At 33.3% G+C, this 25,870-nt stretch overlaps 1 protein-coding gene across 10 annotated transcripts in view; it reads left to right on the forward strand.

The window, feature by feature from the left end:
* Positions 1-25,870, forward strand: part of COL24A1 (collagen type XXIV alpha 1 chain) — a 308,048-nt gene that overhangs the window by 94,106 nt on the left and 188,072 nt on the right. For all 10 annotated transcript variants that reach the window (XM_081056177.1, XM_081056184.1, XM_081056178.1 and 7 more), the window contains 5 exons: positions 2,708-2,761; positions 2,840-2,884; positions 3,131-3,184; positions 4,178-4,231; positions 8,601-8,654. In XM_081056177.1, coding sequence (XP_080912303.1) covers positions 2,708-2,761; positions 2,840-2,884; positions 3,131-3,184; positions 4,178-4,231; positions 8,601-8,654 — 261 coding nt within the window. The remainder of the gene's footprint in view (positions 1-2,707; positions 2,762-2,839; positions 2,885-3,130; positions 3,185-4,177; positions 4,232-8,600; positions 8,655-25,870) is intronic.

The following is a 25,870-nucleotide window of genomic DNA, read 5'->3' on the forward strand; positions in this document are numbered from 1 at the left end:
CGGTTGATCTGCTTGTCCAGAACTACAGCCTCTGCTTGATTTCTCTGGTGTTCCCTTCCAGCAAACATTATTTCTGAAAAGAGATGATATTGATTTTGCTAAATTATATTTTTCATGCAGTTGTTATTGTCATTTGTTTTCTTAATTAATGACATTGATTATTGCCTGGGAATGTGGGTGGGTATGGTGAAAAGCCCAATGTGGAACTATAGTCTTTCCCACAAAATGCTCACTCATATAACTCTAATGGGCCAGTGGCTGCTGTTTTTATACAAAGAACCTATCCTTGGGTCTCTCTCTCTCTCTCTTTTTTTTTTTTTTTTACTTACTTTGACTCAAAAGTTCTCTACTATTTATCAGTGTGTGGGAGGCTCTTCTGCCTCTGTTGCTATATCCCAGACACTCTCAGCTAAGGTCCCATGCCTGAAATTATTTCTTCTGTCTACTCCATCTTGTCGTGGGAGAGAGGTGTGATAGGAAGCAAGTGCTGAAGGACCTTCAAGTTATGTGTGTGGAGCTGAAAACTGTTCTTAACCTATCATGTATCACTTTCAGGTGTTTTCCAGGAGTAGAATTTTTCACATAACTTGTGACATACACAAAATGTTTGATGTTACTTGGAAATTTCTATACTCATACCATTCTACTTTTCAGTTATTTAGTTAAGTCCTTTATAACATGTATGTTTTTTGATATCTTCCACGACTTACTATTCTGTGATATTTTAAAGTCACTAAAAATTTAAATAGAATATTATGCATACAAAATACATTTATCTGAAGATGCAAGAATATGCACACTAATATAGTTACTGAAATAAAAGTTAAGCATATTATATTGTGTATAGAAAAAACAACAGAACAACAAAGAAATTTTTGTTTACAAGATATTTCTTTTCATACTTACATGTTTTTGCTGCATAATTTCTAAACAGATATGTTTATTGATTTTTTTGATACTAGTATATAAGTTTTAAATCTATGAACTCTGAATAAACTAGCCTCTGTAATTATAAGAATAATTTTCCCTATTGACAGAATTTGTCAATGATACATTAATATTGCATATCTGTTTAAACTGGAAAGTATTTCTCTTTGCCTCTCATATATTTTAGGATTAAGCATGTTGGAAATAATTTGTCTTAGTTATATTTCACAGACTTTAAGACTCACCCAAAAGTAAAAATGTCATATTTTTCATTTTGAAATTTGTATTATATAAATGTAGACTATTAGCAATGCTTCATTATGTTGGGAGACACAGTTCTAGAAATCACTTTTAATTTTTTAAAATGTAAAATTTATTTTTAAAGTTGATTACTTCCTCCAGTATTCATTCCATATTTTATTTCAAAATTATTATGTGCCAGTTATTGTGTTGGGTCTAGTGATTTAAAAAAAACACAAAATGAGTAAACATGCTTCTTCTCTCACAGAATGCATAGACTAGGAAGACAGAAAAATTAAAAGTACAGTGTAGTATACTCAAAAGTGTAGTAGAAGGGCACTCCAATAAGGCTTGGAGCATGTGATAAGGGAGAGTATGTTCAGAAAATGGAAAACAGTCCATTGTGGCTAGAATGTTGCATTTGAAGGAGGGAGAAGTGAAGGATAAGTTGGAACAAATGGAAGGAGATGAGACTGGAAGGGTTTGTAGAAGCCTGGTAGTAAGGACCTGTATTTACTAAGATATTTGTATTACAAGAAAAAGGGGCAACATTTTCAGCATTGTCACAAATATTGTGACAAGTTCCTTAACATTTGGAAGCTATAAAGCAGAGGTTTAAACCAACTTGGTCTTTGAGGATGGAGGATGATATAGTAGCCAGGTACAGAGAGAGAGCAAGAGAAAGAAGAAAAAGGAAGACATCAGTGACACAAAAATTATATCTAATCCCCAAACCATCAAGTGATGCCCACCATTTTTTACAAATTTTACTTTAAAATACCATTATTCTTGCTATTGTCCTTTGTCTTCTAAGATGTCGTGTTGAAGGAGGTTTTCTAAGTCTCTGGCTTGCAGGAGATGATAGTGGTAGTTATATTTTTGAAGAATCACATTGGAGCATTATACTAAGAATCTTGACATTGATGACTATGTCTTTTTTTTATATTATGTTCAACAAATATTAAATGATGAATGAATGAGGGAAGCCCAGAAGAACAGAGCTTTTTGTTCACCATTCAGTTTATCCCTGGAATTATGGTAAATTTACTCATTCTGCAAATTTCAAATCATAAAAGAAAATCATTGAAATACCTGGTCCATAATAATGGCCCAATAAATATTTGCTGAATACATGGGTGAAATAAAAATCTAAGACAATCAAATTAAGTATATTGACTACTTCCTGGGGACATGACATGAAAACATTTTTCCTGTCTTCAAGATACTATCTAGGTAGAAAAATATTTCAAGATGAATGTCATGAATAGTAAGTTTTATAGGCGCTCAAGGAAGGGAAGAATACTTGTGAAGTAGACCAGCATGAGAAGACTTCAGGAAATAGAATAGACTTCATGAAAGATTGATAGATAGGTATGATTTCTAAATGTGGAGAGGAAAAGAGGTGGTTGAAGCACAAGACACATGTAGAAGCTTAGTGAGATGAACTGTTCTGGGTAAATGAATTAATTAATTTGTGCCATATTCTTTTTCAAATTCTAATGGATATTTAACGATGCCTTTCTTTCTCATTGCTTTTCAGGGCAGTGTTGGCCCAGTGGGACCAATTGGACCTTCTGGAATTCCTGGCCCAATGGTATGCTTCTATTTACATAATGGATATTTGCCTTTAATTTCTCTATGATGTCACAAAATAATCACTTTTATTTTTTAGGGTCTTTCAGGGAATAAGGGCCTACCTGGAATCAAAGGTGATAAGGTGATTTAAATATTTACATTATCATAGAGATAATTTCTTATCACATTTATTTTTTCTTTTGAGCCAATACAACTTATAAAATATTTTGTTCTTATATATGGGATCTAATATGTACTATCAATTATATAATTTTTCTCAGAAGTAGGAAAAATAGAGAAATTATTTTCCTATGACTATATTTGCTTTCTCCTACTGTTTCCATGTTTGCCAAGCTTAAGTGTCTTTGTATGACATTGTGCTCTCTAGGGTGGACAAGGCATTGCAGGAGAGCCAGGAGAACCAGGGTTTCCTGGAGACAAGGTAACGTTTTTACCATAAATCTTATATAAAGTACAAAACAATCCAGTGAAAAAGTGTGCATGCCTTAAAAACAAAGGAATACTCATTATGTTAACATTGTACTTTTTTAAGATATGGTATCAATATGATTTTACATGTCCTGTTTGAAAAAGTTTCTTCAATTTTTTTTAGAATACGGTCATGAATTCTTTTGAGTAGTTTGTAAATACAGTCATGTGCTGCTTAATGATGGGATATGTCCTGAGAAATGCATGTGAGATGATTTTGCTATTGTGCGCATATCAATATTTGTGAATCTAAACATAGATAAGGCACAGTAAACATATGACATAAAAGACACAAAACGGTACAGCTGTATGTGCACTTAAACCATGAATGGAGCTTGCAGGACTGGAAGTTGCTCTGATGAGTCAGTGAGTGGTGAGTGAATGTGAAGTCCGAGGACATGACTGTATACTATTGTACACTGTAAAAATACTGCCCACTTAGCATTCCGTAAATCCATAAAACAACTCAAGATTAAATCAAGCACAAGAGAAAATAATGCAATCAAGAGACGTGGTAAACACGAGATATATGAGGCTGCTGGTGTAACATGAAAACCTATTGTTTATAAGTGGAAAGAGTACGCTCTAAAATAATGATTAAAAGTATAGTATAGTAAATCCATAAACCAGTAATGTCATCATGTTTTACCATCAGGAAGTGTAGTGCACTGTTCAATGCTGTATGTGCTATACTTTTATATGACTGGCAGTGAAGTGGTTTGTTTCATTAGCATCACCACAAACGTCTGAGTAATGTATTGTGCTAGGACTTTAGGATGTCTAGGATGTCACAAGGGGATAAGAATTCTTCAACTTCATGTATTCTTATGGGACCACTGGGATATATACCATCTGTCGTTGCCCGAAACGTCATTTGCAGCACATGACAGTAGAGGCCTTTTGTGGGATGATAACTTATCTTCCCTCTACTGCTCTCTTCTTTCAGGGAATGACTGGTTTGCCAGGACCACCAGGAATGAGAGGAAAGCCAGGACCTTCAGTAGGTTTGAACTTTTGCTTTACTCTTTCTAATTAGTGGAAAGCACACCACGGCACGACTCTTGAAACTTCTTAGTATAGTTTAAAAAGTGACATATAGCCTACCAGTCTGGAATTTCCTCTCTTAAGTTTTAGAATATTGCTAATTCCTCAAGTTTTCAGCTCACATTCTGTAGACTGTTGGACCTCATCCTTCCCAGTCCCTTCATCCCAGACCAAACTCAAATTTCTGTGAGCCCTAAAGATCTTGGTTGATCTGTAATATTATAGACAGTGTTTAAACTAAACAGTGGACTTTTAAGCCAGAAAATATAAAGTACCTTAAATAACATTTTAATTTTAATTTTTCCCAAATGTCTGTTTCATTAAGAAACATTCTGAAGACAAAAATAGCATGCACTCTCTCCTGAGCCCAAGTGTTCTAATACCTCATCTTTTTTTTAACTCTTTGGCATCAATTAGTTGAGAAAAAAGAATACCTTATATTATAGTTAACATGAAGCCCAACAAATTATAAAACTAAAATTACTGAATAATTAAAGTCATTTAAATAAAATGATTAAAACAAGAGTTGAAAGTATATCTCTGCATATTAAAATAATAATTATTTATTAATTAGTTAATTATAATAATTACTTAATAGTAATTAGCTAACATTTACTGAGTGTTTACAAAGTACCAGGTACTATTATAAGGTCCGTAGCTCTAATTTACTCCTTACAGCAATCATATGAAGTTGGTACTATTATTATTTCTCTTTTACAGATTAGGGAAAATGAGATGCAGAGAATTAGATCACTTGCCCAAGGTCCCATAGTTAGTGGGTGATCACCTAGGTAATCATTTATGTCAGAGCCCATGCTCATAGCTGTTGTGCCATACTGTTTCAGGATTTAACATTTTAAGATTGTTTTAGAATTTTAACATTTATTACAACTCTATGAAGGTGAAGGTGACTGCAAACAGAAATATACGTAGATATATGTAGATAGATATAGATATATAATTTTAGATATAAAATTGCAATTTGTTAATATAACATTAAAATATACATTAAAAAAGAGTGTTGTTTCCCTGAGTTATTCATCATGTTCCCTCTAACTCCCTCCCGTCACAGGATATTTTTACATCAAAGGAAGCAGCATTAAGTTACAGACCTTTTTATATACCTCATTCTTTATGACTTCTAAGAGTAGCAGTATTTCATGTACATCTCTCAGCAATTATTTAACCAAAGGACAATATTGGGCATCTGTTTGTCAAATAAAATGTTGGTGGTGAGCTTTGCTTCCAACTAGCTTATCACCCTGAGCTCAGATTAATCCCAGTCAGCCATGTACCCAGACTTACACCCTGGAATCAAATCTCAGAAACGCCAAAGTACATAAATATGGGGTATGAGAATAGGTCGTGAAGCTAACAAAAATCTTCATTTTTCAAGAATGCTTCTAAACGACATAACAGGGACTTCTACCTGCAGTGGTTGCCAAAATAAGACCCTAACTTTTTATAGCTTCATTTTGTATACTGTGAGGGTTTCCTAACTTTTGATAATAATAAAAGGAAATGGTACATTTTTGAAGGCCAATACTAAGTAATGTAAGTGCTACTAATACTGTTCTCTTGTGCTTTACAATTAAGTACTTGAGAAAACTAGAGTCAAATAGCATCCTTATATAAGACAAATCTTTTTAATGTCTCCCTTGCTCTTTGATTCAATTTATATTGATAATGTGTTTTGGGAGTTGAGGGGAATCACTGGTCTGAGAAACAGAAATGTGGATTTTAGTCCCAGCCCTGATACTGACCTTGTATGCCCTTGGGCATTTGATCACTGTGGTACCAGATTCTCATGTTTAAAATGAGAGTCAGACCATATCATAGTTAAGGTTCCCTGCAGCTCTGTGACTTTTTGATATTTTTCCCTCTTACCTATACTGCTTACCCATATTTTTCTAGTGTAAACTAAAGTAAAGGCACAGAGTCTATTTCACCTTTTACACATTGTCCTAAAACACTTAATATTTTCCTTTTACTGGAATAATTCACTAGAAACTCTCATGTGGTTCTTTTAGGGCAGAGATACAGTATGAGATACATGAGATGGTGAGACTGAGGCTTTTACTTGCTCATTTTATACCTCTGTAATATTTAAAAAAAAAACATTTCTGTTAGTAGGGATAACTCTGGTAGGAGATAGTGACCATTTTTTGTTTTCTGAAATCTTTGAAAAATATACACTTGGAACTGAAGATAGGATAGAGACTTAAGAATTAATATTTGTGAAATGGCCTTGTCGTTAGTCTCTCATTTTATTTATCACTTGTTTGTATCTTATTAAGAGAAAAAAATGTAGAGATTTGACCTGGAAACCTTTCTGCATTATGGAAAGAGAGACAGCTGTTTAACAAAAAAAATTGCTTATGCAGAATCAAATATCATATTAAAAACAAATTATATAATTTAATGCATACCTAAATCATGTTCTACTTTTGGTTTCCTCTTATCTAAGATGTTGTTACTAACATTGTTTCCAAATGGATCTAAGTTGTAACAAGAAAGAATATTTTCAAGATAAAAAAGGAAAAGAATGTCCTGTTATGGAAGGCTTTTATTAGTACATTCTGAGACAGGGAAGCTTTTGCTCTGCAAGTATTTAAAAATTAGAGAAAACTACCAATGTGAAGTTGTTAAGAAATGTTATTGCCTTAAAATGGAGAAACAAAGACAATTATTTCATTCTTTCCTCTTTTATTACTAGAAATTTTCATTTATAGAGGTTTAATCATTATTCAGTTCTCTAAAATTTACTTGAAAACTCAGTTTTTATAAAGGAGAACTGACATTCAAGGAAACTTGCAGTTGAAGTTTTTCAAAATGAAGAGTTATTCTGCAGAGCAAACAAAATTATTCTACTATTTATGTTTTTAAATATATGGTTATCGATACACTTTTCTGAAAACAAAGCTCTAGGGTATGGTATTTTTTCCTCAAAACTTGTAAATTTAGCTTCTTCTTTGGATTTCGCCACTAGAGGGCCCCAGTGAGAACCCCATCTCTATCTAAGAAAGGTGCTTGTCATTTTAAGAATTTAAACTCTGATGCTGATAAGGATGGATTACAATTTTGTTTATTTAGGAAAACTTAAATGAACTTTTGCAGACTATTTGATTATGTTTCTCCAGATTTGATTGAAGTAATTGTATTGTGTACTGTTTTATGTTCAGATATTTTATGTTCAGATGTTCAGATATGAGAATGGATTTAGTACATACGGAGAACTAACTGTGCTTTACTTTTTGAAAAATGGATAAGCCCATATTGTATGTTGCAATTTTTATATAACCTGAAGCCTAGTTAAGTCAAATTTGAAACTTTCGTAGAAATATAGTGTGATAGAAATAATTAATCCAATAGTTTTTCTCATGAAAACAAAGGTATCAGACTACTGGCCTTCCCTATTCTACACTTTCATCTCTTGAGAACATTGCCTGTCCTCTCTAGTTCCAGCCTTTCTCCCCACTTCTCTCTTCTCCGACCCTGCTCTCCAGCCCTGATTTCACACTGTCGATCTGAATGTCAGAAAATGGCTTCAGGAATAATGAAACCAAATCCTTAAAATTTTAATTAAAGAATCAAAATAATCTAGGAATTCTGTGTATCTACCAGGAGATGAGAGAGAATGTGAAGGAACAATTAATGGTTATAAAAGTGGTTAGCATTTAATGAGTACTTTCTATGTGCCAGGCACTGCACTTAGCATTTTACCTATATTATCTCATTTAATCCTCACAGTGACTCTATAAGAATATTAGTATTGTTATTATTATTCCTACTTTATTAATGAGAAAATTGAGTCTTGGAGGGATTAAGCAACAACTGGGATTTAAAATCCAGGTGATTTTTAATTACTAAATCAAGCCCCTGTAGTATAAAAGGAGACAGGAATTTTCAGAGGCAATCTTAGGACTCTGGTTATTTATGAAAGCCGTTCTTCATCTAAAGTTCCCTTCATTATTGAGTCAAATTTTATTGTCTTATCTCTGGGTAACACACACACAATTTTCTTTCTTGATTTGAGTCCTTAATTCATTAAATTGTTTGTATCTCTAACACTTAAGAGTAAATACATACTAGATGGATGTTTTATTTAAGTAAGTTTTCCACAGAGATGGTTACAAATTAAGTCTTTCTAAATAATTGTTACAGCTTAATATATTGAGTGTTGTTTGCTGAAATGTCAGTATAACTTTGTGTGACATAATATATTGAGTACTGTTTTCTTAGCATATATCTGCTTCTCTTTTAAACTGTATTCATTAAATTAATGTTTATACTTTTCTTCTTCCTCCCCGCCCCCCACATTTTAGGGCCAAACAGGTGACCCAGGACCCCAAGGGCCATCTGGCCCTCCAGGACCAGAGGTAAAATGTTGGTGGGAAGATGATAAATTTGAAACAAAAATCATAGAAATTAAACTTAGTTGGAAAAACATGTTTTTACATAATAGGCTTAAGAAAGATTCTCTTTAAAGTTTATATCTTGGCAAATAATTTGGGTTACATTTTTTCTGTTATGTTGGGAAGTATGCAGCAGTGATTCCAAGGAAATAGGAAAGGTATTAGCCACATTACAGTCTTGATTACATTACGGCTAATTTATTTGTTCTGCACAACTATTAATAACATATATTTGGGGTTCGAAATAAAATTTCAGGACATAAACTCCACTGAATTTTTAATGCAAAATGCTTCCAATTTTTACTATATGCATATATCATTTGGGTCTCATATTCTACAATAAAGAAAATTTAGTCTTTATACCTATATCAAATTTGCTTGTATATTCTTTGAAATTTTGACTTTGGCTTAACGCTTGATATAGAGCAGCTTATTTTTTCCTTCAAAACTACAAAGAACGTAAGTTTCTGAGATGAAACATTTGAGTTTTTTAAAAATCACTTAAGTCAAAGATATACCACATGGAGGTAAAGCTCCTGAAAGTCACTCTAGTTCAGAAATGTAAGCCAAAATACATACATGTATACATATATAAATACACATACATCCAATTCAGTCACAGATGCAGCAATAAAGCTGAGGAAATGAATTTGGCTTTAGACTAAATCAGAGTAATAAAATCCCCTAGTGTCAGAGCAGTAGGCAAGTTTTTAGGAATAGTTCTGTACTAATGCTTTCTCTCTCTCTTTGTAAACTGTAAGAGTTACTTCTTACTCCACAGCTGTTTTCCAAGGTTGACTGATTTCTTTGACAAATGCTGCAGTTTACTTATTTTCAAATTTAAAAACGCACTGGATACTTATAGTTCAAAAATCTAAAGAGCTACATCATGTACCTAGTTTTATTAATAGGGAAACAATAGGAGGTAAAATATAGCTATATATTAATGTCATCATTCTGGAAAGAAGGAAAATGTTTTGGGTGATTAAAACAATTATTAACAGATAATTAAAACAATAATTAACAGGTTAATGTGTTTATCTCTTTTATGAGCCTACATTCTTTTAATCATTTTTCATGAAAACCTTCCTGGAAAGAATTGTGTTTTCCTGTCTTTTCATACTGAGGATACAGAACCTAATTTATAAGGTGGTTGTTATGAACATGGATTGTTCTGTTACAACTTTAGTAGGTGTGATAGGAAGGACTATGTCACTTCCCTGCTATCAGTATAGCTTGGCATTGTCTTATTCATTCTTATAAAGCCAGGTTAAAGGACGCAAGGGCCATGTTTTTACTCATTAGTCGGTCTTCCAAAGATGTTTCTTTTTCTCTGTTGCCTTTGAGATTTATGATTTTCAATCACCATTCAAAACATTGTCTCACTGTATCTGCTTTCTATACTTCTAATATAAGTTCCTGAGCCCTAGTCAATCTATGCCCATTGTTTCTCCTCACCTGTATGACATTTTTTTATAGGGCTAAAGACATAACCTGTACTCTCTCAAGAATTGGTGCAAGGTTGTGTTAGGAAATAGGGCCTAGTCCAAAGATCATAACTTCTTCTTGATCATAACAATATACCATGTAGGCAGTCATATATTCAGCAACACTTTTATGCAAATCATCTCAAAATGAGGTTTTAGGGGAATTGCAGGTCCAAGAATTTAAAATAGTATGTTTAATACTATAACAAACCCAGAAAGTTTTTTCTTGTACAGTACATGAATTTTCTCAGAAAAAGAGTCTTATATCTTGTGCTAAATTTAGACTTTCTCCTATCGGCGATGATCAAAGATTCTTTAGCAAGGGAATGAAATGGTCAGACTTGTGTTTTCAACATATGTGTAACAGTAACACAGGCAAAAGAGGAAAGAGAGGTGGCGAGAAGGGAGGGTGACGTCACGAGACTAATTAAAGCCTGTTTAAGAGAATAATACAAGACCAGCACATTCATGATATGGATGTTTGGCAATAAAGAGAAGGATTGGCTTCAAGAAATAATTAGGAAATATAATTCACAGCACTTGAACCACTCAGTTCAGTTTATTCAGTTTGTGTAAGAGAGGAATAATGACAATTGTAATATGTCTTGCTTGAACAGTTGGGTAGCATGTCTATCACCATACTAAAAATAGAGAATTAAAAAGGAGGAGGATGATACTCAGGTGGGTAGAGATAATGCTTTGTTTTTGAGTTTATTACAGCTGAAGTGCTGTAGGACATGCAGGAAATTAGTCTCCTAAGTGTATAGAAAACTAAAGTCCTGAAACTCAGAAAAGAAGAGCGGACTACAGATACATATTTGTATAGTCATCCACATAGAGCTATCCGATGAAGTAATTGTAAGAGATGAAATCATTTAGGGAGGGTTGGTGAAACAAGATGAAACAAGGTTTGAAAATACCAGACCGGGATACTCACTCCCAGCCTGCAGTCTCTGTCTACAGTGCAATTTAAGTTTTAAATTGAGAACATAAGGGGAGTAAAATAAACTTTGGTAGCTTAAAAACATACAGAGAAGAAAAACAGCACAATGGACATGAGAAAATATTTGGGAACTGATTGAGAACAAGCCACTATAAAAACTTGAGTGTTGCACCTTAAAGCAACACACAGAGGGAAATTCAGACTTAAGTGCATTTCTCTATAAAACAAAAGGGGATTGGGAATAAATGAGTTACGCATAGCACAAGTATAGGGATTTATTTCAAAAGAACAAAGAATATGAAAGAAGTCAAATAAGGGATTGTTTTCTCTGTAAGTAGGAGACTAAATCCCAAGAGTAAGCAGCATGGGTGCATGACGAAGGAGGGGACTCCAGGAGTTCTATGGAGAGTGAGCAGGAGGGTGACTGGGGACTCGACCTCATTTCCAAGTTGTGTTAAGAACCCAGCTGAGACTGAAAATCTTTTCCCCCAAAATATAGCTATAAAGTCCTGTATATTATGTTGGAACTGGATTGCAAAATTGAGTGTGAATTTCCTACTGACCAAATCAAACATGATTCTCTTCTCCCTTGGTGAAAACATATTAATTGTTCAACAACAAGGGCAGCGATTCATAGTATTGTGTGATTTCTACCTGTCAGTGTACGTTGATATCATGCTAAAGTACTATTCAGTAAAAGTAATTGTGTTAGGGACTAAAATGATGACACCTAGGTATATGCTTCTGTGATAGCTTTTGTTAATTATTGGGCAATAAAAGATTTCAGTTAATATCTGAACATTTGGGATTAATATCTTCTAAATAGAACTGGGGGTGAGGGATTAGCCTGAGTACCTTAAGCAGAGTACTTGGAGTATTTTTGTTTTTAATATGAATGTTGTGATGTATATATTTAATATTATCTTTGTCTAAATGGCTTATCAGTTGTCCCAGAAACATTCGGTAAACAATTTGTCTTTGCTTCCATGAGTTTAAAATGCCACCTCTATCATATTATAAATTTTCATGGTTCTCGGGTCTATGTCTGGACTTTGTTTTCTATTTCACTTGAATGGTTGTCTGTTGCTTACAAGTGTCACATTGTTTTAGTGATAGAAGCTTTATGGTATTTTTTAAACTTTATTCAGGAATAACTGGGAATATTGACAAATATAATTGTATATATTTAAATTGCAAAATGTAATGATTATATATATATGTATGCATATATAATCATTATACACACACACACAGACACACACACACATTGTGAAATATTTGCCACTATCAAGATAGATAATATATCCATCACCTCACATAGTTAACTCTTTAAATTTTTTTGTTGTTGTAAGAATGCTTAAGATCTATTTTCAGCAACTTTTAAGTAAATACCATATTTTAACTGTAGTTACCATTATATTTTCAGAAGTTCTTCGTCTTATAACTGAACATTTCTACCCTTGAAGTACATCATCCTATTTCCCCCTTCATCCCAGCCCCTGTCAACTACTGTTCTATTCCCTGTTTTCATGAAATTGGCTTTTTTGTTGTTTTTTCAAGTTTCACATATAAGTGATAACATACAGTATTTGTCTTTCTCTGTCTGGCTTATTTCACTTACCATAATGTCCTCAAAGTCCATCCATGTTGTTGCACATGACAAGATTTAATTCTCTTTTATGGCTGAATATTATATATGTATATATATATATATATATATATATATATATATATATATATATATATCACATTTTTTTTATACATTCGCTTATTGAAAGCCGTTTAGGTTGTTTCCACATCTTGGCTATTGTGAATAACGCTGCAGTGAACATGGGGGTGCATATATCTTTCCAAGTTAATGTTTTTGTTTTCTTTAGGTAAATACCCAGAAGTAGAATTTGTGGATCATATGATAGCTTTAGTTTTAGTTTTTTGAGGAACTTCTCACAGTATACAAGGGCTGCCTTTCTTCCACTTCCTTGCCAAAACTTGTTATTTCTTATGTTTTTTATAATAACCGTTATAATACGTTTGAGTTGATATCTCATTGTGGTTTTGATTTGCATTTCCCTGATGATTAATGATGTTCAGCACCTTTTCACATACCTGTTGGCCATCTGTATATGTTCTTTGGAAAAAAAAATGTCTATTCCCATTCTCTGCCCATTTTAATTTTAAAGGTATTTTTTTGCTATTGAGTTTTATCAGTTATATATATATATATATATAAACTATATATATATATAAACTATATATATATATATATATAGAGAGAGAGAGAGAGAGAGAGAGAGAGGATATTAACCCTTTATGAGATATATGGTTTGTGAATACTTTCTTCCATTCTACAGATAGCCGTTTTGATTTATTGATTGTTTCCTTTGCTGTGCAGAAGCTCTTTAGTTTGATGTAATCACACCTGTTTTTTTTAGCTTTTGTTGCCTGTGTATTCTCCAGAAAATCATTGCCAAGACCATTGTCAAGGAGCTTTCTGCCTATTTCTTCCAGGAGTTTTCCAGTTTCAGGTCTTATATTTAAGTCTTTGATCCATTTTGAGTTAATGTTTGTGAGCAGTGTAAGATAGTGGTCTAGTTTCATTCTTTCACTTGTGGATATTTAGTTTTCCCAGCACCACATATTGAAGAGACTATCCTTTCCCCACTGTGTGTTCTTGGAACCCTTGTCTAAACTTAATTGATTCCATATCTGTGGGTTTATGTCTAGGCTCTCTACTCTGTTCCACTGATCTATAGCCAAAGCAATCCTGAGAAAGAAGAACAAAGTTGGAGGTGTCACACTTATTGATTACAAGCTATATTACAAAGCTATAGTAATCAAAACAATAAAGTTTTGGTACCTTAAAAATTCATTTGTGATGGTACTGTGGTACCATAAAGTACTAGTACTTTGTGGTATGTTATAATGTCTGGAAAGGCTGTAAGTCCTCCTAGCTTTTCTTTTTCAGTGTTTTCCTTGCTATATTTGCATACTAGTTTTTCCATATAAACTTTAGCATCAATCTATCTAGCTTCATTAAAAAAGATTGTTACTGTTTTTATCGGGTTTAACTTACATTAAAGTAATTTAGGGAGCAGTGACATATTGATGATATTGAGCCATCCTCCCCAAGAACAATGGATGTCTTTCAAGTCTGCTTTTGTGCTTTTCAGAAATGTTATAAAGTTTTCCTCATATAGCTTTTGTACATTTCTTAAATTTGTTCCTATTTTATCTTATTTGTTCCTATTGTAAATGGAGTTTTCTCTATTATTATATTTACTAACAAGTACACACACACACACAAACACACACACACACAGTGCCAAAAAAAATGTATATACATTTTAAGAAAGAAAAACTATTAAAATTGTAATACTCAATATATACTGATAACAAAAGATGAATACAAGTCACGTTTGACTTCTGCAATTACAAGAGGTACTCAGAGTGATGACCATCAGTGTAATTTTAATACAGGTTTTTCCTTTCTTAAAATGTGTGTACATTTTTTGGCACCCTCTGTATATATGAAGATTACTGATTTCTGAATGTTAATTTTACATCTTGCTACCTTAATGGTTTCTTATCTTTGAGTTAGTTTTACCACTGATTTTCTAAAGTTTTGTAGACATGTTCTCATGTAATTTTCAAATAGAGATCCTTTTAGTTCTTCTTTCTCAGTTCTCATACCTCTAATTTAGCTGTCATGTCTAATGTCATTGTAATACTTCTGGTACAGTGTGGAAGGGTTGGAAGTACTATGCGTCCTTGCTTTGTTACTGATCTTAATGTAAATACTGTAGTGATTCATCATGAAGTAAATTAAAATTAAAATATGCATATATTTTATCATCTTTAGAAGTATTAATCAATTCCTTTTTCTCGAGTGTTTTTTTAATCAGGAATGGTTGTATGGTTTGTCAAATACATGTAATATGCGTATTATATATTTGACATTATATATATTTGAAAATATAGTCAAGTATTTGTTATATTTTCAACATTTATGGAGTTAATTATATTTTCATTTTATATATTTTATATAGTATATTATAGTAAAGGATTTTCTATTAGCTGTTTTCTGTATAATGACTACTTCCATATAATTTCTGTATATGGACTATTTTTATATAATGACTATTTTCTACTGCATTATTAAAAAACATTTACTTGAAAAACATTTACTTGTATTACTTTCCTAATATAATGCCAATTCTACTAATATTTATTATTACTTCATCCATATTTATAAGTGATATTGGTCTATAATTTTCTTTTTTGTACTTTATCAGTTTTACATATCAGTGTCTTATGTATTTCACCAACATCATTAGGAAGTCTTTATTTTTAGTGCTCTGAAATAATTTATGAAACATTGGGACTATCTTATCTGTGAGGCTTTGGTGGAATTCCCCTATTTAACCATCTGGAATTCATGTTTTTTTCATGAGGTAGTTCCTTGGTAACTGTATCTATTGCTTCTGTGAAAAATAGCCTGATTTAAGCTTTTTATCTCTAACAGGGTTAGCTTTGTTGAGTTATTATTTCCCTGTGAAATGATCTGTTTCACCTAGGTTTTCAAATTTACTTCCATGTAAATATGCACAATAGTCTCATGATTTTTATTTTGTTTTCTTAAATTACTTCTAATATGTCATTTAATTTTTAAAAAATTTTTATATTAATGCTTATCTTTTTTTCTTCATTAGGCTGGGTACAGTTTGTCTAATTTGATATTTTTTCTCCAAAAAATTCTGAAATGTTTATTTTTTTGTCTTATGTTTTTCTTTTCTTTATATAATTATCAGTGTCTTCTTTTATCTTTATTATTTCTTTGAGATTCTTTTGGTTTATGTTGTTCTTCTTTTTGAGTTGGAAATTTAATTTTATTTTCATTGTTTTATTTTTATTCCTGAAACAAGTATTATGATTTTTCCCTCTGGTCACAGCTTTAAATGTATCCCATATATTCTTGTATGGGCTATTTTATTGCCATTATTTTTTCAATATTTTGTAATTTCACTTTGTATTTCCCTTTTTACCTAAGAGTTTAAAAAGCAATTTTAAAATTTCTTTGTGGGAGAGCCTATTGGTTTTAATTTTGTTAATAATTCCTGATTTTACTGCATTGTTATCCAAAACTGTTACTCTATTTTTAGAACTTAGTATTTTATTTGTGATTAATATATGATCACTTTTTTTGAACATTCAATATGCACTTGACAAAAAGTTATATTTTTATTATTAAATGTGAAGTTTAGTGTATAATGGCTTCCTCTTCGTTATTGAATGTGTTCTTTAGGTTTTGCTATGTATTCACTTATTTTTGGTCCAATTGATTTATCTGTATTAATAGGATGGACTATGACTGCTGTTGATCCAGTTTTTTGGGGGGCCACAACTAATACTCATTTCTCCCTCCTTTTCTATCTATTTTAAATTCTCCTCATCCTCAACTATCACCTCAGTAGGTATTGGTGGCTTCTCTGGTGGTTTAACCTAAACATTTCCTACTGAAAAGCATGAGCTTTTGATAGAAATTCTATGAGGTTCCCAGTGTATTACCTGAGTTCCACATGTGTTCCTCCCCCCCTTTTTTGTGTAAAGCAGTCTTGCCCTCCTTTTGCTTTTCAGTATCAATTAACCATGCCACTATGGTGACTCCGCTTTTTGTTTGCTCATACCTTGTCATAAAATGTTTAAACTGTCCGGTGGTAGCCATAACCTTTAGTTCAGTGGGAACTTTGCTGTGTCTCCTGTCAAGAAACAGCCCTTCTGGGTAACAGGATCTCCAACCCTGAAGAGTCCTAGGCTGTGGGGACAGAAAGCACAAAATATAGTGTGTCAATGGGAGTGATGGTAAAGAGGACCACACAGGCTCCTACTCCTTGGTCCCCAGACTCATATACCCTTCCCATTTGGGACAAAGCAGCATGTAGTGATCTCTGATTTAATAAATATACTGTATCCTAAAGGGTGGTAGTGTTGTTTCATATAATTTTCTTTTAGCTGGTGCTTCAGTTACATATACATAACTTTAGAAGGCAGTTCCAATGGTCTTTGAAGGTGGCTACCACTAGATAGTGCAGGGTGGGTTAAGGCCAATGGATTGTAGCATGGGTCCAGTCTTGCACTTTCTTCCATGTACACAGGGTCTTCTATTCAGATGCTATGCTCTGTGGGGTTCCATACCTGAGGATCAGGCATTCTGTTATTTGCCTAGATCAGGGGTGTCCAAACTGCGGCCCACGGGCCAACTGCGGCCGGCAATCCATTTTTAATTGACCCGCAGCAAATTCCAAAAATATATTTAGTTTACTTAAATAAACCAGGTAAGGCAATACGTACTTCACCTCGAGTGAGTGGCCCGGCTGTTTGTGTATTTTATTGCATATGGCCCTTGGTGAAAAACATTGATAAAAGTTTGGACACCCCTGGCCTAGATAGTGGTGCTAGTTGAAACTAAAGAAAGAACAAACAAACTCTTAACTAAAAACTACATCAATCTTCGTGAAGATGAACTGCTGATACTTCCAGATTGAAAGGAGCCCACATGAATGCAACCTGTTTTTGATTCTTGGTTTCAATTGTAAAGGGAAAGAGTGCATTTGCCAAATCAATGAGCACATGCCATGTATGGGAGGCCTTAGTAATCTGCTTTACTAATAATACTCCATCTGACCCATCAGCTGCAATTGGGGCTGTGTAGTCTGCAGTCATTCTCCAGAATCCAGCTGATTTCTGTAGGGATCGTTCTGGCACATAAAATAGTGCTCTTATAGAGACCACCACCTGGACTTGTTTTAGATCTTTAATGGTGGCATTAATCTTTAACAGTCTGTCCACACACGATATGATTGGCAGTCCTATCGGCATGAGTGATTGCCGGATCCTCAGAACCCAAAGCTCCACCTAACTATAGGAGCATGCCTGCCTTTTAGGCTCCTCTTTAGATAATCCAATCCTAATTATTAATCTTTAGCAGGTTTTTTGAGATACCTATTTTACGTTAATCACTAAAAAAAAAAAATGCTGAGGTGAATTAGATTAGGTCTGGACCTTAAGGAGCTTTTACTCAAGAACTCAATATTCAGTTCAGATGATGTCAAAGCCTCTACTGTCTGTATTTTTTCCAGATATCAAGATTTATTAGATTTGATAAATAAAATGTTAAACATCAGATTGTTCTTTAGAAGTCTAGAATCAGTGTAGCTCTCAGAGAAAATTGTGAAATAGCCAGACTCTCCTTTCTGTATTCTTTCCTTCTGGGGCCTCTTAACTAACTTGTGTCTCTTTTCCTTTCCATAATTTACCCTTGCTATCAAAGCCTGCTTTTAGAGAAAGACCTGATAAGTACATTTCACTTTAAGCAGTAAATATAACAGCTAACAGCAATATAATCCCCTTCCAAGGATATTTACATTTCAACACTAAACATAAACCTAGAGCTAATGCAATGGGTATTGAATTTGTAGAATTTGGGGTGTCATTTATTGAGCATGGAAAAATTTGTGGTTGATTAGAAACTTGATACTTCTCAAATTAAGTGTACCATGTAATGGTCATCTACACTACCAAGACAAAACAAGACTGGCCAATATTTCTTGCTAGTGCCTTTTAATTTGGAAACTCAGATCTTCATGAGAGTTGGTGAAAGCAAAGTACTCAAGTACTGTAAACGCTATGTTATTTGCCATTGGCATTGAAGAGAACTGTTTATCATTAAAGATCATCCGAACAGGTATTTCTTCAAACGAATTGAAAGGTTTTGCTTCTTAATATTGACTTATTCTAGGCAAATTATGAAATTACTATAAGGAAGAAATAATACACCTATGCATTCAACTATTCACAGAATTGTAAATAGTAGTTGTGTCCTAAGATAAAACATCTCATGCTTTAAAACAGAAGATTAAATTTTTTTCCATACTGGTTCTTTCTTAAGAACATATGGAAAATGCCATATAGGAATCTTTTATATTTCTTTAAGCATAGGAATATCAGTTTTGAGCACTAACCCCATGCTTCCTTTTAATTCTGGCAGCAAACCACTTTCAAATGTGATTGTAGAATAGTTAGAATGTTTGTTGATTCAGCTGCTAACCTCCCTTTGCTACGGAGATTGCCAAATAGTTGAATTTTGGATGATGTTCTTGGTAAATGGGGCCCATTGTTTACTACAAAGTGAGCTGAGACCACTAATCACAGAGATACCAGAAGTAGCCACGCAGTGGGTCCTCTTTTTCTATCAGGGTGGTCTTCATTAGAGACAAAGACCAAAGTTCATTTGGAGAGTTTGCTCACATCAAGCAAAGGCATGCTTCTAAATGTCCATTTTAGCACCTCAGTTAACTTAACTGGAATAAGCTAGCCTGTGGCTAGCTGCATTAGTTGAGATTTTAGTGCTGATGGATTCCTTCCAATTAAAGCAATTACTTCTTATTATCTTTTATCACTTGGGGTTGGTTGCGTAATTTAGTGTTTTCATTTGTTACTCAAAACGTGGTGCTGAATACGATGTCAGAGGGGTAGTAGATTGGGGGAAGGAGGTTATAACTTTGTGAGGAGTATAACTGTCTAGTACATTGTTCTGTACACCTGAAACTAATAAAAAAAAAAAAGTGGTGCTAAAAGAAAACATCTGATTAAATCAGTCAAAAAAATTGTTTCTTGAGTTCCTGTTGTGTGCAAAGCTGTGCCTAGTAAACACTGTAGGCTATATACAAAAATAACATATCCATAATTTGGAGAAATTTACAGTCTAGTTGGGAAAAACAAAATATATACATATATACTGTTAGATAATGGATAAAGCCATCATGTGAAAATTAAATGAGTAGTTGCTATAGTTTGGTGTTAGTAGAGAGTCACATAAGGTGGAAGAATAAGAGAAGAGTTTATGGAAAAGAAGGATCTTGAATTAAACTGTTGATGAATAAATGGCTTTGCTAATTTTGCTGTACAAAATCTCTGAAAAGATAGATTGGAACAGTGGATAGTCATTCATTTGCATAATGAGCAGAAATGTGAGGGACTGAGGACAGCAACATGTTAAGTTAAATGTTGGAGGTATAAAGATGGGCAAGATATATTTTCCTTCATGTGCTCACATTTTTTTGGAATAAAGAAACAAATTCTTAGTTATTGTATAATGTGATAAGTGCTAAATACTCACATTTGCAGAGTTACATGGAAATATGAAGGAACAAGCTACTGATTCTAAGGGGAACCGGAAAGCCCTTACAGATCATGTTACACATGAGTTGGTAACAAATTGTATGATGAAGGAACCTGGCACAGGGAGTGAAGCAAGATTTCTAAGAAGCATGGTTGCTTGGGCAAAGATTTGAGGAAATGTTAGGAACTTTCCAAATAGAAACAGAGGGCAAGGACATTCTAGCACAGTTATATGAGGAAGCTATGTATATTTAAGTAACGGCAAATATTATAGTTCAGTGTTTCCATCAAGTCTGTTTCCATTAAAAGTGACAGAAATCTGACTCAAATAGTATAAAGAAAAACAATCAGGATTGGCTAATAAAATCAGGAAGCCCAGTAGTGCATGTGTCTAGAGGTTGGCTGGATACAGCTCAATGAATATAATCAAGGCACTCTCCATCTCTTAGCCTTACTTATCTCTGTTGGTTTCATTCACAGGAACACATTGTGGAAAAGGTGGCCCTTGGCAACTCTAGGCTTGTATTGCCCTCAGAGTCAGTGATCTTAGCGAAAAGAAAGCACTCTTCTTACAGCTCTCGAAAAAATTCTAAGTTGTACTCCAGCCAATCTGGTTTGGATTACAGGATCATCTTTAAATTAATCACAATGTCCATGGGACTGGAATACTGTAATTGGCAAGATTTGATTCATTTACCCAACCCTGGAAACTGGAATGGGAACCAGAAACACATGGGCTGCAAATTGAAGAGTACTTTCCCAAACAGATGGTGAACAGATTTAAAAAAAGAAAAATGCCCCCTACAAGTCAAATCTTTGGCACCCATCTCTACATATACCTTTCTTCCCACTTACATAGTTTTTAAAGTGCCTCTGGTAACATAGTACAGCTAACCAACACAGTTGATAACCCAGTATATCGGTCAATTATTGCGTACAGCTCCACGTCCAGGCTCTTGGAGTAAAGTACATTGTTTTCAATGAGGCCTAGATATAGGTCTACATCTCAACTAACTAGTATATGATTTTAGAAAGAAAAGATAGGCACAATATTTATTCCATTTGGGAAAAAGAGAATGGGAAACAACATAGAGTGGCTCAGGCCTGTAGCTATGCATTTAGAACAAAAGTAGACAATCGATATATGCCAGTTCCTCATAGCAATATAAGTCAGTCTTTTTAATCACCTAACTTTCTACTTCCTGGTACACACACACACACACACACACACTCACACACACACACACACACACACACACACACACACACACACTGAAGGGGGGAAAATCTGAAATAAAGAGTTTCAACAATATATATTTTACGAACCCAGGGAATATTTTTGTTCCTTAGTGTATATGTTCAGTGCCAAGAACTATACCTGCCTGACACGTAGTAATTATGTGTTGAGTGAATTGATATTCTTTAATTAAGACACTCATAAAAATTGTAAATGTGTCAACTATATAGACGTTGCGTTCCTAAAATTATACTTATATAAAGGTAAGTATTAAATCATAGTCATGTTATTCCCTCCAAAACAATTTGGACTCTGAGCTTCACTAATTTTTATCTGAGGATAAGTTCTCTAAGGATCTTCAAATGATTGCAAACCATTGTCTGCCAAAAGCAAATGGTTATCAAAACCTCCCAATACCAATTACCTTTTTGTATTACAGTTTTATTGAGGTATAATTATATACAACAAACTATATATATTTAAATTATACAATTTGATATGATAATTGTTGACATATGTGTAACATGGGAAACCATCATGAAAATTAAAATAGTGAACACATCCATCAAACCACACAATTTCTTTGTTCACCTTTGTAATCCTTGCTTTCTGTCCATAATATTCCTCCCTTCCCCAGTCTTATACCGATCTATTTTTTGTCACTACAGGTTACCCAAACCTAGGTACCGTGTTTCCCCGAAAATAAGATCTAGCTGGACAGTCAGCTCTAATGCATCTTTTAGAGCAAAAATTAATATAAAACCCGGTCTTATATCACATCTCATCACATCACATCAAATCACATCACATCTTATTATATTATGTTGTAAGATCCGGTCTTGTATAATATTAAATTATATTATAAGACTGGGTCTTATATTAATTTTTGCTCCAAAAGATGCATTAAAGCTGATTGTCTGGCTAGGTCTTATTTTCAAGGAAACACAGTATCAACTAATGGTCAAAATGGTTTATTTTAAAATTATAAGTTTAATATAGTTTTGTGTGTATTTCAATAGAATAAAAGTGGACTTTGCAGTTGACTTTGGAGATTCTATAAGAGTGATTTAAAACATACTATGAGTACTATTTAAACAAAATCTTATTTAGTATAAAGAGTGTATGCTCTATCATAAGGAATTTTATTGTCTTTGCTGTTGGTGGACTTTCTCTGCTTAGTTTTTAGGATGCTACAGATAAATGAAATTCAGCTGTGCTATACTTACTACTCAAAAATATAGAATTACAAAATGGAAAATATATGAGCAGCAATGAGCATTTGCAAAGATTTTCAGCAACATCATAATGAAAAAAACCTGGTTTTGAGGGCTTTTTGATCTAAAACAGCAAAAGAGAATGAAAGAGAGCCAGATACCTAGATAAATTCTTTATTTTGTATTTATTTTTCCAGAAGCTCACATTTTCTGTTTGTGTTTTTCTCAGAAGATAGAACAATTCCTTAATTTGTGGTTATATGTTGCCTTGTGCTATAGTTTAGTTTCTGTAATTTACCGGGATAGTGAATTTATTACTTTTGCCCTTTCATTATTTTTTTGCATTAATTTTGGGATATATTATTCTCACTCAGGAAAGGTAATTTTAGTCTTTTTTTAAAATTACTTTCCTACTTGAACTTACCATGTTACGGACATGGTATGTACTCTCACAAATGCTAAAGAACAGACTCTTACGATTGTTTTTTTGGATCCACGTCTCATACAAAATTCTCCCCCTATAGGTCCTCTGTTCCCCTTGATGAATACTTTCTTTTTTGCACATGTGAAATTATAATCCTATATGTATAAATAGAAGCTATGGTAGTTAATTTGGGTTTCTTTCTTTTTTTATTTTTGGTTTGTGTTTTCAGAAAAAGGTTAATTTTTGAAACTGCATAATTGGAAATATAATTGTTCAAACAATTTATTTTTAATTTGGTCATCAATTCAGGCTATCAAATATTTATTGAATGTGCTGTATGCCAGCATCAGACTAGGCTTTGCATAACTTTATCCTTTAGCAATTTATAATTTATAGGTTGCCCTTTATTAAATAATTTATTCATTTTATCTTTTCTTAAAATGACTATTTTTCTAAGGGATATATTCATCTTTTTTTCAGACTTATAAACTACTCAGAAGATAAATTTAAGCCAAACTATATTGAGTTCTTATGTATTTAAAGCACAATGGATATAAAAATCAATGAAAATGTAAAGATGTTCGTGAGAGTTAAATGGCCTAAATGCTACTCTTATCTATACCAACAGAGTATTTTAAAGCTATCTTATAAAATATCAGAAATGTTTAGATTTCCCAAAGTATGTACTTTATTTTCAACCTGTAATTATAATTGAACATACTATTACGTCCAAAACAACCCAAAGTCTGAAGTTGACTGATTCTATCTGGAGAAAAGTTCAATGAATAAATTTTATTTTCTCTATAAAGGTCTTTAAATCATTACAAACTGTTGCCTATCAAAAAACAAATGATTATCTAAAACACCCAATACCAATTACTTTTTTTTACAGCTTGATTGAGGTATAATTGAGGTATTGAGATAGTTATAATAGGCTGAATATATTTAAATTAGATAATTTTATAATTTATCATGTATGGATAACTTGAGAAACCACCACCGAGATCAAGTATCAAACTCAACAACTAACTTGTAATTTCTCCCTTCTGTTCTTTCTGCCTCCACCCTTCCCCAGGCTACCACTGATCTGCTTTTTGTCACAATAGATTAATTTGCATTTTTCTAAAGTTTTATATAAATGAACCCATATAGTGTGTACTCCTTTTTGGTCTCACACATTTTATTTAGCATAATGTATTTGATATTCTTCCAGTTTGCCACATTCAGGTTGTTTCAATTTACTGATACATCATAATTACTTTATCCATTGGATTTATTTATTTTGTGAATTGTTTGTTCATTTTTAACCTGAAGGACTATAACTTCAATAGAAATCAGAGACTTTCTCTCTCTCCTTGGAGAACTACTAAAGGGCTTAACGTATGTAGTAGAGCATCATATACTTACTCCATTAGGACATTCTAGCTTCTAAGCTTCTGACTACTGCCAGAATAAGAATGGCAATACTTTACTTTTATAATTTCCCAAAAAACTAATGGATTCTGCTAGTGTTTTGGTTCCCAGGTTTTGTTTTAAAAATGTGTGTGAGTTAGTCTTCAGCCTTTAACAATTAGAGAATAATAAAACATTGTTTTACTGGAAAGAATGCTGAGTCACTCTTTTCTGTGCAGTAAACAGATGTGAGGAGCCCAAAAATAAAAGACACATTTTGACTTATTATTTTTAAAGCTTCTTCAGTTTTCTGCTTCTTGATAAAAATTGAAGATTAGACTATTTCTATTAAGAAGGCACCAAATGCAGGATACAAAAATCAATATACAAAAATCAGTTATCTCTATGCACCATTAATGAACTCTCAGAATGAGAAATTAAGAAAACAGTCTCATTTATAATTGCATCATAAAGAATATAATACCTAAGAATAAATTTAACCAAGGAAGTTAAAGACCTGTATGCTAAAATCTATGACATTGACAGAAGAAATTAAGAAGACATATAAATGGAAATATGTTTTATGCAGTTCCCATGGCATTTTTCACAGAAATAGACCAAACAATCCTAAATTTGGATGGAACCACAAATGACCACAAATATCCAACGCAATCTTGAGAAAGAAGAGCAAAACTAGAGGCATCATGCTTCCTCATTTCAGACTATATTAGAAGCTACAATATTCAAACAGCAAGATACCGGCATAAAAACAGACACATAGATCAATTTAACAGAATTGAAGCCCAGAATTAGGCCCAGCCGTATATGGTCAATTAATCTATGACGAAGTAGCCAAGAATATAAACAATGAGGAAAAAGACAGTCTCTTCAATAAATGGTGTCGGCAAAACTGGACCCTCTAGTTTATACCATATAGCCCAGGGGTGTCAAAACTGCGGCCCAAGGGCCAACTGTGGTCCGCAATCCATTGTTAATTGGCCCACAGAAAATTCCAAAAATATATTTAGCTTACTTAAATAAACCAGGTAAGGCAATACATACTTCACCTCGATTGAGTGGCCCAGCTGTTTGTGTATTTTACCTCATATGGCCCTTGGTAAAAAACGTTGAAAAAAGTTTGGACACCCCTGATAGGCATACCTCATTTTAAGTGCTTTGTCTTATTGTGCTTCACAGGCACTGTGGTTTTTACAAATTGGAGTTTTGTGGCCACCCTGTGTCAAGCAAATCTATGGGCACCATTTCTCCAACAGCATTTGCTCACTTCATGTTTCTGTATCACAGT

Source organism: Rhinolophus hipposideros (genome assembly GCF_964194185.1).
Source record: "Rhinolophus hipposideros genome assembly, chromosome: 8".
NCBI lineage: Eukaryota > Metazoa > Chordata > Mammalia > Chiroptera > Rhinolophidae > Rhinolophus > Rhinolophus hipposideros.